Raw genomic sequence first — 12,320 nt, forward strand, 5'->3', positions numbered from 1 at the left:
GGGCACCTGTAGCCCCAGCTACTTGGGAGGCTGAGACAGGAGAATGACGTGAATCCAGGAGGTGGAGCTTGCAGTGAGCTGAGATCGCGACAATATATATCGCAACAATATGTGAGGGTTTCCTTTTCTCCATATCCTTGCCAGCATTTGTTATTGACTGTCTTTTGGATATAAGCCATTTTAACTGGGGTGAGATGATATCCCATTGTAGTTTTGATTTGCATTTCTCTGATCATGATGTGCACCTTCTTTTCATATGCTTGTTTGCCATTTGTATGCCTTTTGGGAAATGTCTATTCAAATCTTTTGCCAATTTTTTTATCGGATTATTAGATTTTTTCCTTTAGTGTTGTTTGAGCTTCTTTTCTATTCTGGTTATTAATCCCTTGTCAGATGGGTTAGATCTGCTTTTTCTTTATTTATATATTTTTTTGAGATAGGGTCTGTCTCTGTCACCCAGGCTGGTTTGCGGTGGTGTGATCACAACTCACTGCTACCTCTGCCTCCCAGGCTGAAGCCAAACTCCCACTCATCCTCCCAAGTAGCTGGGGCTACAAGCGTGTGCCACCAGACCCAGCTAATTTTTGTATTTTGTACACAGGGTTTGGCCATGTTGCCCAGGCTGGTCTTGAACTCCTGAGCTCAAGTGATCTGCCCACCTCAGCCTCCCAAAGTGTTGGGATTACAGGCATGAGCCACCATGCTTTAAAAAAAAAAAAGATGGGGTGCAGTGGCTCACGCCTGTAATCCCAGCACTTTGGGAGGCTGAGGTGGGCAGATCATGAGGTCAGGAGATTGAGACCATCCTGGCTAACACGGTGAAACCCCATCTCTACTAAAAAAAAAAAAAAAAAATACAAAAAATTAGCTGGGCGTGGTGGCGGGTGCCTGTAGCCCCAGCTACTTGGGAGGCTGAGACAGGAGAATGATGTGAACCCAGGAGGCAGAGCTTGCAGTGAGCCGGGACAGCGCCACTGCACTCCAGCCTGGGCAACAGAGTGAGACTCAGTCTCAAAATAAATAAATAAATAAGAATGTATTTAACTTTGAAAAATAGAGACAGGGTCTCACTAGGTTGCCCAGGCTGGTCTCAAACTCCTGGGCTCAAGTGATCCTCCTGCCTCAGCCTCCTAAGGTGCTGGGATTAGAGACGTGAGCCACTGCACCCAGCCAACCACCGTGCTTTTAAAGAAGGATTCTAGAATGTAAACTCTAGGAGGGTAGTGATCTTATCCAGTGTGTTCCTCACTTTATTTCTAACCCTTAGTATATTATAGTGTAGGCTTGGTAAATACTGATGAGTTAAAGTACAAAGCAGGCCAGAGAAGTGGAATACATTGTTGATACTTTTGAGAATCAGTGGTTTTGATAATGAATGTGAATTAGTCATTATAAAGATAAACTTTTACTTGTATGGTAAGCATTCTGAAATATCTTTGAACATAGAAGCCACTTGCATGTAGGAGAGAAAATTAATGAAGTTGTATCCCTTCTTTTTTATATAAATTACAATGATTATATTTAGAGACTCCAAGGAGCTTTAAAAGGTACATAAGCATTGGCTGGATTTCCATAGACAATATAAAATTGTCTATGGAAGTTAAGTACCTGTATTAAGCAAATTAACTCTCTTGTTGGAAATAGAGGCACTATTTAAATCTTGGGAAACACCAACTTGCCTGATAAAAAGTAAAGACCCTTTTGCCTTTCCTCAGTGAACATATTAAAAACTATTTAAAAATGTTGATGTCTGTTAGTAGCCAGCCCTGGAAAGTCTGTGGTGAAATGTCATAGGCCTCACTTGTCTCATCTTCCTATTTTAAAGACAATTCTGAGCTCTTCCAAGATAGGAAAGCACACTGTGAGAGTCCTATAGATGGCAGTGTTTGCTTTACTCTGAAAATGTTTTTACAGGTCATCATCAAGAATATGGGCTGGAATCTCGTTGGTCCTGTTGTTCGATGCCTTTTGTGTAAAAATAAAGAGGATAATAAAAGAAAAGTTTATTTTTTGATCTTTGATTTATTGGTAAAGGTAAGTTAACAAAACAAGATTCTCTTTATCATAACACACAGCAGTATTTTATAATTCCCTGTAATGTTTATTGTTTGGTAAGAAAGCTTTTGGTTCATGAAAGTGCATGCAGAAAGGAACTCGTTGGAGAAAAGACCCAGTCTTATTGATTGGATAGGCAATTCCATTTCAGGATTTCCCAAATTTTCTGGATAAAAGAATCATCTAACCTCATATTAACCTCATATCAGACCCATTGATTCAGCATCTCCAGGGAGAGACCTGGGAAGCTATATTTTAACAAGTAGCCTTATTGTATAGATGTGGAATACAAGCTTTAGAGAGGTAGTTCAAGGTCACATTTATCTTTTGGCAACATTGGAACTAGAATTAAAATCTCAGTCCTCTTTCCTTTGTGGTATGTTCCCTAAAAGAAAATGGAAGGCCTAGAATACAAGTGATTAAAATGGAAGTAGGAATAGGGTAGAACACAGATCAGTTGTGACTAACAACCTTAGAAAGAGACCCTGGGTAAAAGGCTAGTAGAGTTTAAAGTCAATATTTGATGGCTAAGAAAGATAAATTCTGAGAAAAAGGATATTATAAGAAACTGCTTAGTGATCAGTGCGAATATACCCAAATATATATTGGAAGGAGAGCTCCATCTGTATGAGTTATTGACTATGGGAGCTGGGAGCTTTTAAAAAACCAGTCAAGTGAGATGATAAGATATGGCCAGTCAGAAAGCAATGCAAAGTTTTACCTGTTCAAAAAATACAAAAGAGATTCCAGACTAGTCTAAATAGGCTTGCAGCATGGGATTGAAAGGTCCCACCTGCTGGAGCCCCTGGGAATCTATTAAGGCAATTTCAGAGTAGACAGGTGAAGCTCAAAGGAAACCTGAGCTTAAAGATCCACTGACTTCTTGCTTCTTTTTAGTTTTATAGTTACTTGACCATCACAGATTCTGTGTTTTGCTCGTGCATATTTTTTCAACAATTGTATAAATAATTTTAATGTTAAGCAAAAACATAATTGTGTAATATTTTGTCAATATATGCCTTCTTAAAAATAGTAATAATGTGGCTTTAAATACAACTTGTATTAAACAGGTTCAATTGTGAATATTTTTATAGTTATGCAATCCAAAGGAATTATTGTTGGGTTTGCTTGAACTGATTGAAGAGCCCTCTGGAAAACAGATATCCCGAAGTATTCTTCTTTTGCTCCAGCCATTACAAACAGGTAATGAGAATTTTGATATCAGAGTACTTGTTGTATCTCTAAGTGCCTTGATGGTTACCCCAAAATGTCAATACTACACCAAAGTAAAGTTTACAGCCAATTAGTGAGTACTCTGCTTGAACCAATAGTAGCAATGCCAATGTGAATCCTGCTGCTCATAGAAAGATTGTAGTATCTGGCCAGAGTGGGTACCCAGTAAATATTCTGTTGAATGTCATACTATTTTTCATGTGCTATATTGAAACCTATACCTTTTTGCCTAACCTTCCTATCTGCTGCTTAAATCTAGAATTTTCTCTCTAAACATGTTTCAAGGATTACCTCTGTGGTGTCTGCAGTACTAAATCTGATAGCATTATGGTAGTCCAGAAGAGTATCAGGCAAGGCATTGCTCAGCCTCTGCTTTGGGAGGTTGGATTGGGCATAGCAAAGGTACTACTGAAGAATGAAACGAGGAGCTATGGGATGATGAGGCTCCATGGCTGAGTGCAGTAACAGTATTGGTAGGTAATGGGTCTTGGCAACCAAGACAGACAGTATCCATGGGAAGAGGTTATTTTTCATTTTAGGAAATTCGTTTATCTCACAATCTGATAGAGGGACCTAGAATCAGAAATTAAATTTGTTTTAAATATGAATGCCTACCAGCTTCATACTACCTGTAATATTCAGTCTTCTAGGGAAAAAAAATCTAATAATACCACCTCCTATTTGTATAGTGCTTTATAGTTTACAATACACTCATATTTTCTGCTTATAACAACCCAAAAACATGGAAAGAACATGTTTCTGTCTTAAGTACATAGCCTGTTACACATAGTCTGTTATAAACATAACCTAAACAACATTTCATGGCAAGATGCTGTATTATTTTGTGCACAACTAAGAAGAAAAAAACACTGCCAATTAGACTGTGATGTGTCATCTTGATTCAAGAGTTGTTAAAATGTAGGAGGAGGAAGTGTCTTATAATTCCACTTTGCTGAATTCCTTGTCCCATGTTTAGCTTACTTGATGAGCGACAACTTGATCTCTGTTTTAGTGATTCAGAAACTTCATAACAAGGCATATTCAATTGGATTAGCATTGTCTACCCTTTGGAATCAGCTATCTCTTCTTCCTGTTCCATACTCAAAAGAACAAATACAAATGGATGACTATGGCCTTTGTCAGTGTTGCAAGGCCTTAATAGAGTTCACTAAGCCTTTTGTGGAAGAAGTCATTGATAACAAAGAAAACTCACTGGAAAATGAAAAGTTAAAGGATGAATTACTGAAATTGTAAGTATAATTTTAAGAACATCTCACAGTGGACTTTAGTAATTGATAGTTTAGTTATTTTATGTTTCTTCACTTTGACATGTAAATAGAAATCTAGTTTCAGATTTTGAATTTTAGAAGAATGTGGGGTTCAGTTGATACAGCATGGGAACTTGAGACATTTATATTTTAAAAAATTATAGGCCAGGTGTAGTGGCTCACACATGTAATCCCATCACTGTGGGAGACTGAAGTGAGAGGATTGCTTGGGGCCAGGAGTTTGAGACCAGCCTTGGCAACATAGTGAGACCCCCATCTCTACAAAAAAATTTAAAAATTAGCTAGATGTAGTGGCATATACCTGGAGTGCTACTACTTTGGGAAGCTGAGGCTAGAGGATGGGTTGAATCCAGGAGTGTGAGGCTGCAGTGAATGATGATTGGCCACTGTACTCCAGTCTGGGCAACAGAGCAAGACCCTGTCTTTAAGAAATTAATTAATAAAATAATTATAAAACCAAAATCCATTCATTTACTTTATATTCTTCTTTGTATTGCCTTATTCATCATAGTAAGTGAATAATGAAAGCGGGGGAAATAGATACATGTAGCTCAGGGTGAGTGTGGGAAATAGATATAGGTAGCTCTGTGGAGAAATTGTGTTTTACTCTTTCAAAGGAAGCAGCAGAAAGACCACCAGACAGAACATCCAACTGGACCACAAAAATAGTAGTAGAGTATCCACCCAATAGCATTCCCTCCATGGGTACTATAGACTAAACATCTACTATTCAATATGGCTGTAGCACTTGACATATGGCTGGTCCAAATTCAGATATACTTTAAGTATAAAATATCCCCTGGATCTTGAAGACTTGTTATTAAAAAAAAAAAAACAGTAAAATACCTCAATAATTTTTATATTGATAACATGTTGAAATGACAATATTTCAGATATATTGGGTTAAGATTATTAAAATCATCTCTCCCATTCTTACTACTTTTTTCATGTGTCTACTAAAAGATCTTAAATTATATATGGGGCTATGTTATATTTCTGTTGGACAGTGATAGACTAGATTAATTACATGGACCAGTAATTTTTAAATTTTGGCTACTTGGGAGGCTGAGGCAGGAGGATCACTTGAGGCCCAGCCTGGGCAACATAGCAAGACCTTGTCTCTAAAAAATAGAATATAAAATAATATTTTAATTTTGGAGACTAATACTATTTTTAGCTTCCTACTTGTCAGGTTAGGACATTTAAAAAAAAATTTACAGCCAGACGTGGTGGCTCGCGCCTGTAATCCTAACACTTTGGGAGGCCAAGCTGGGAGATTGCTTGAGCTCAGGAGTTTCAGACCAGCCTGGGCAATATAGTGAGACCCTGTCTCTACAAAAAATAAAAAAGTTAACTGGGCATGGTGGTGTGTGCCTGTAGTCCCAGCTACTTGGGAGGCTGTGGCAGGAGGATCCTTTGAGCCCAGGAATTTGAGGTTACAGTGTGCTATTATTGTGCCACTGTACTCCAGCCTGGGTGACAGAGACCCTGTCTCAAAAAAAAAATTTTTAACAATTAAAAAACCCATTAGTTCATAAAAGAAAAGGTATTTTAACTAAAGAAATAGGAAAGGCTTAATCACAGAATAAAGTTTGGTTTTCTAAATAAGACAAATAGAGCTGTGTGAAAAAATGACTGTATTTCCTGATTTTTTCTTTGAACTAATGAAAACAACATCATAGACTAGCACCAGCCCTCAAACATTCAGAATTCAATGGAATAGTTCAGATGTAGAAGTCAGTCTTAGCATGTTGAGTCTAGCAAGGTGTTCTCATGTTCTCCCCATTACTAGTACGAACGACATTACATCACCAGTTTTATAGACCATTGAGTTATTGATGCTTGTCTTAATCCATTTGTGCTGATATAACAGAATACCTAAGACTGGGTGATTTATAATGAATAGAAATTCATTGGCTCACAGTTCTGGAGGCTGGGAAGTCTACAATTAAGGCACTGGCATCTGGCAAGGGCCTTCTAGCTGTGTCATAATGTGGCTGAAGGTAAAAGGGCAAAAGGCAAAAGTGGGCTGAACTTGCCCTTTTATAACAGCATTAATCTCATCCGTGAGAGTGGAGCCCCCTTGGCCTAATTCCCACCTCCTTATGGCAGTTAAATTTCAACATGAGTTTTGGAGAGCAGAGTCATTCAAACCATAGCAGTGCCTATGTTATTTTTCAAGTAAAATTAATTTAGATTTGAAGACCTAGGGATTTTATACTTGGAAGTGTTGATTTCATAGTTACCTATTTCTTATGCCTTAGTTGTTTCAAAAGCTTGAAATGCCCTTTGCTGACAGCACAATTCCTTGAACAGTCTGAAGAAGGTGGAAATGATCCTTTCAGGTATTTTGCATCAGAAATAATAGTAAGTACAGCTAATTTAATCTGCTATAATCTCAAATGTTATCCCACTATATTCTCAGTACTGCACATGTAAATCGATACATTCATTAATAAAGAAATATGTATTTTCTGTAGAACACACATAAACAAAAGATGGAAAATAAAACAGCAATAATTTTATTATCCAAAGATAAATATTAACATCCTCCAGGCTTTTTTCTTATATACTTATTTATAATAATACATATATATATAAATTTTTCAAAGATTTTTATACATATATATATATATATATACACACTCTTGTAATCTGCCTTTTTCCTCTTTGACAGTATATTATGAATATTTTTCCATTGGCTTAATAGTGTTCCATGGTGTGAACTTAGTATAATGTATTTCACCTGTGCCATATAGTTCGACATTTGGATTGTTTCTAATTTTTCATTATTGTAGGACAACTCCAAGTTTCTTTTTTTAACTGTTAAGTCTATGCTAAGTAACCTAGTAATTAAATTTTTGCATACTTTTCAAATTATTTCTTTAAAACTCCTAGAGTGGAAATTCCATGCCCCGTGATAAATATTTTCAAAATAGCTCCATATTTAAGTAAATTTTATTTTAAAAGCAATTTGGCTTTATGCATCAATAGTATTTTAAAATGTGCTCAGATTCTGTATTAGAGAAATAATCTGAAATATTAAAAAATTTATTTTAAGTTGATGTTTCTGAATTTCCAAAGAGAAAGTCCATGTGGCTGTGTAGTTTTCTTCAGCCATGTTCAGCTACATGAGTGCAGGTGCAGCATAGGAGTAACATTTGGTTTAATTAGGGTGGGGTTTTGAGAACAGGGTAAGTTGCAGAGAGCAAGAGGGGGGCAAGGGATTGAGCATGTATGTAAGGTGATTTCTTTTTCAATGGTACTTTAAGTTCTAGGGTACATGTGCACAACATGCAGGTTTGTTACATAGGTATACATGTGCCATGTTGGTTTGCTGCACCCATCAACTCATCATTTACATTAGATATTTGTCCTAATGCTATCCCTCCCTCAGCCCCCTACGTCCTGACCGGCCGTGGTGTGTGATGTTCCCCACCCTGTGTCCTTGTGTTCTCATTGTTCAACTCCTACCTATGAGTAAGAACATGCGGTGTTTGGTTTTCTGTTCTTGTGATAGTTTGCTTAGAATGATGGTTTCCAGCTTCATCCATGTCCCTGCAAAGGACATGAACTCATCTTTTTTTATGGCTGCATAGTATTCCATGGTATATATGTGCCACATTTTCTTAATCTAGTCTATCATTGGACATTTGGGTTGGTTCCAAGTCTTTGCTATTGTGAGTAGTGCCACAGGAAACACACGTGTGCATATGTCTTTATCATAGAATGATTTATAATCTTTTGGGTATATGCCCAGTATTAGGATGGCTGGGTCAAATGGTATTTCTAGTTCTAGATCCTAGAGGAATCACCATACTGTCTTCCACAATGGTTGAACTAATTTACACTCCCACCAACAGTGTAAAAGCATTCCTATTTCTCCACATCCTCTCCAGCATCTGTTGTTTCCTGACTTTTTAATGATCGCCATTCTAACTGGCGTGAGATGGTATCTCACTGGTTTTGATTTGAATTTCTCTGATGACCAGCGATGATGAGCATTTTTTCATGTCTGTTGGCTGTATAAATGTCTTCTTTTGAGAAGTGTCTGTTCATATCCTTTGCCCACTTTTTGATGGGGTTGTTTTTTTCTTGTAAATTTGTTTAAGTTCTTTGTAGATTCTGGATATTAGCCCTTTGTCAGATGGGTAGATTGCAAAGATTTTCTCCCATTCTGTAGGTTGCCTGTTCACTCTGATGATACTTTCTTTTGCTGTGCAGAAGCTCTTTAGTTTAATTAATCCCATTTGTCTATTTTGGCTTTTGTTGCCGTTCCTTTTGGTGTTTTAATCATGAAGTCCTTGCCCATGCCTATGTCCTGAATGGTATTGCCTAGGTTTTCTTCTAGGGTTTTTATGGTGTTAGGTCTTACATTTAAGTCTTTAATCCATCTTGAGTTAAGTTTTGCATAAGGTGTAAGGAAGGCATCCAGTTTCAGCTTTCTACATATGGCTAGCCAGTTTTCTCAGCACCATTTATTAAATAGGGAATCCTTTCCCCATTGCTTGTTTTTGTCAGGTTTGTCAAAGATCAGATGGTTGTAGATGTGTAGTGTTATTTCTGAGGCCTCTGTTCTGTTCCATTGGTCTATATATCTGTTTCGGTACCAGTACCAATCTGTTTTGGTTACTGTATCCTTGTAGCATAGTTTGAAGTCAGGTAGCTTGATGCCTCCAGCTTTGTTCTTTTGGCTTAGGATTGTCTTGGCTATACGGGCTCTTTTTTGGTTCCATATGAACTTTAAAGTAGTTTTTTCCAATTCTGTGAAGAAAGTCAGTGGTAGCTTGATGGGGATAGCATTGAATCTGTAAATTACTTTGGGCAGTATGACCACTTTCATGATATGGATTCTTCCTATTCATGAGCATGGAATGTTCTTCCATTTGTTTGTGTCCTCTTTTATTTTGTTGAACAGTGGTTTGTAGTTCTCCTTGAAGAGGTCTTTCACATCCCTTGTAAGTTGGATTCCTAGCTATTTTATTCTCTTTGTAGTAATTGTGAATGGGAATTCACTCATGATTTGGCTGTCTGCTTATTATTGGTGTATAGGAATGCTTATGATTTTTGCATATTGATTTTGTATCCTGAGACTTTGCTGAAGTTGCTTAGCGGCTTAAGGAGATTTTGGGCTGAGACAATGGGGTTTTCTAAATATACAATCATGTCATCTGCAAACAGGGACAATTTGACTTCCTCTTTTCCTAATCAAATACTCTTCATTTCTTTCTCTTGCCTGATTGCCCTAGCCAGAACTTCCAACACTGTGTTGAATAGGAGTGGTGAGAGAGGGCATCCTTGTCTTGTGCCAGTTTTCAAAGGGAATGCTTCCAATTTTTTGCCTATTCAGTATGATATTGGCTGTGGGTTTGTCATAAAAGCTCTTATTATTTTGAGATACGTTCCATCAATACCTAGTTTATTGAGAGTTTTTAGCATGAAGGGCTGTTGAATTTTATCCAAGGCGTTTTCTGCATCTATTGAGATAATCATGTGGTGTTTGTCGTTGGTTCTGTTTATGTGATGGATTACGTTTATTGATTTGCATATGTTGAACCGGCCTTGCATCCCAGGGATGAAGCCGACTTGATCGTGGCGGATAAGCTTTTTGATGTGCTGCTGGATTCAGTGTTTTATTGAGGATTTTCACATCAATGTTCATCAGGGAGATTGCCCTAAAATTCTCTTTTTTTGTTGTCTCTCTACCAGGCTTTGGTATCAGGATGATGCTAGCCTCCTAAAATGAGTTAGGGAGGATTCCCTCTTTTTCTATTGATTGGAATAGTTTCAGAAGGAATGGTACCATCTCCTCTTTGTACCTCTGGTTGAATTCGGCTGTGAATCTGTCTGGTCCTGGACTTTTTTTGGTTGGTAGGCTATTAATCATTGCCTCAATTTCAGAACCTGTTATTGGTCTATTCAGAGATTCAACTTCTTTTTGATTTAGTCTTGGGAGGGTGTATGTGTCCAGGAATTTACCCATGTCTTCTAGATTTTCTAGTTTATTTGCATAGAGGTGTTTATACTATTCTCTGATGGTAGTTTGTATTTCTGTGGGATCGGTGGTGATATCCCCTTTATCATTTTTTATTGCATCTATTTGATTCTTCTCTCTTTTCTTCTTTATTAATCTTGCTAGAGATCTATGTATTTTGTTGATCTTTTCAAAAAACCAGCTCCTGGATTCATTGATTTTTTTGAAGAGTTTTTTGTGTATCTATCTCCTTCAGTTCTGCCCTGATCTTAGTTATTTCTTGCCTTCTGCTAGCTTTTGAATTTGTTTGCTCTTGCTTCTCCAATTCTTTTAATTGTGATGTTAGGATGTCAATTTTAGCTCTTTCCTGCTTTCTTTTGCGGGCATTTAGTGCTATAAATTTCCCTCTACTCACTGCTTTAAATGTGTCCCAGAGATTCTGGTATGTTGTGTCTTTGTTCTCATTGGTTTCAAAGAACATCTTTATTTCTGCCTTCATTTCGTTATATACCCAGTAGTCATTCAGGAGCAGGTTGTTCAGTTTCCATGTAGTTGTGCAGTTTTGAGTGAGTTTCTGAATCCTGAGTTCTAATTTGATTGCACTGTGGTCTGAGATACAGTTTGTTGTGATTTCTGTTCTTTTACATTTGCTGAGTAGTATTTTACAACCAATTATATGGTCAATTTTAGAATAAGTGTGATATGGTGCTGAGAAGAATGTATATTCTGTTGATTTGGGGTGGAGAGTTCTGTAGATGTCTGTTAGGTCCACTTGTTCCAGAGCTGAGTTCAAGTCCTGGATATCCTTGTTAACCTTCTGTCTCATTGGTCTGTGTAATATTGACAGTGGGGTGTGAAAGTCTCCCATTATTATTGTGTGGGAGTCTAAGTATCTTTGTAGGTCTCTAAGGACTTGCTTTATAAACCTGGGTGTTCCTGTATTGGATGCATATATATTTAGGATAGTTAGCTCTTCTTGTTGAATTGATCGCTTTACCATTATGTAGTGGCCTTCTTTGTCTCTTTTGATCTTTGTTGGTTTAAAGTCTGTTTTATCAGAGACTAGGATTGCAACCCTTGCTTTTTTTTTGTTTTCCATTTGCTTGGTAGATCTTCCTCCATCTCTTTATTTTGAGCCCATGTGCATCTTTGCATGTGAGATGGGTCTCCTGAATACAGCACACCGATGGGTCTTGACTCTTTATTCAGTTTGCCAGTCTGTGTCTTTTAATTGGAGCATTTAGCCCATTTACATTTAAAGTTAATATTGTTATGTTTGAATTTGATCATGTCATTATGATGATAGCTGGTTATTTTTTCTGTTAATTGATGCAGTTTCTTCATAGTGTCACTGGTCTTTACCATTTGGCATGTTTTTGCAGTGGCTGGTTCCGGTCATTCCTATTCATGTTTAGTGCATCCTTCAGGAGCTCTTGTAAGGCAGGCCTGGTGGTGACAAAAATCTCTTAGCATTTGCTTGTCTGTAAAGGATTTTATTTCTCCTTCACTTATGAAGCTTAGTTTGGCTGGATATGAAATTCTGGGTTGAAAATTCTTTTCTTTAAGAATGTTGAATATTGGCCCCCACTCTCTTCTGGCTTGTAGGGTTTCTGCCGAGAGATCCGCTGTTAGTCTGATGGGCTTCCCTTTGTGGGTAACCTGACCTTTCTCTCTGGCTGCCCTTAACAGTTTTTCCTACACTTCCACCTTGGTGAATCTGACAATTATATGTCTTGGGGTTGCTCTTCTCAAGGAGTGTCTTTGTGGTG

The 12,320-nt window shown here is 37.6% G+C and overlaps 1 protein-coding gene across 3 annotated transcripts in view; it reads left to right on the plus strand.

Moving 5' to 3' along the window:
- Nucleotides 1-12,320, plus strand: part of GLMN (glomulin, FKBP associated protein) — a 57,315-nt gene that overhangs the window by 5,542 nt on the left and 39,453 nt on the right. For all 3 annotated transcript variants that reach the window (XM_054476382.2, XM_054476383.2, XM_063664823.1), the window contains exons 4-7: nucleotides 1,915-2,034; nucleotides 3,150-3,258; nucleotides 4,301-4,538; nucleotides 6,842-6,944. In XM_054476382.2, coding sequence (XP_054332357.1) covers nucleotides 1,915-2,034; nucleotides 3,150-3,258; nucleotides 4,301-4,538; nucleotides 6,842-6,944 — 570 coding nt within the window. The remainder of the gene's footprint in view (nucleotides 1-1,914; nucleotides 2,035-3,149; nucleotides 3,259-4,300; nucleotides 4,539-6,841; nucleotides 6,945-12,320) is intronic.

The sequence above is a fragment of the Pongo pygmaeus genome, chromosome 1 (genome assembly GCF_028885625.2).
Source record: "Pongo pygmaeus isolate AG05252 chromosome 1, NHGRI_mPonPyg2-v2.0_pri, whole genome shotgun sequence".
NCBI lineage: Eukaryota > Metazoa > Chordata > Mammalia > Primates > Hominidae > Pongo > Pongo pygmaeus.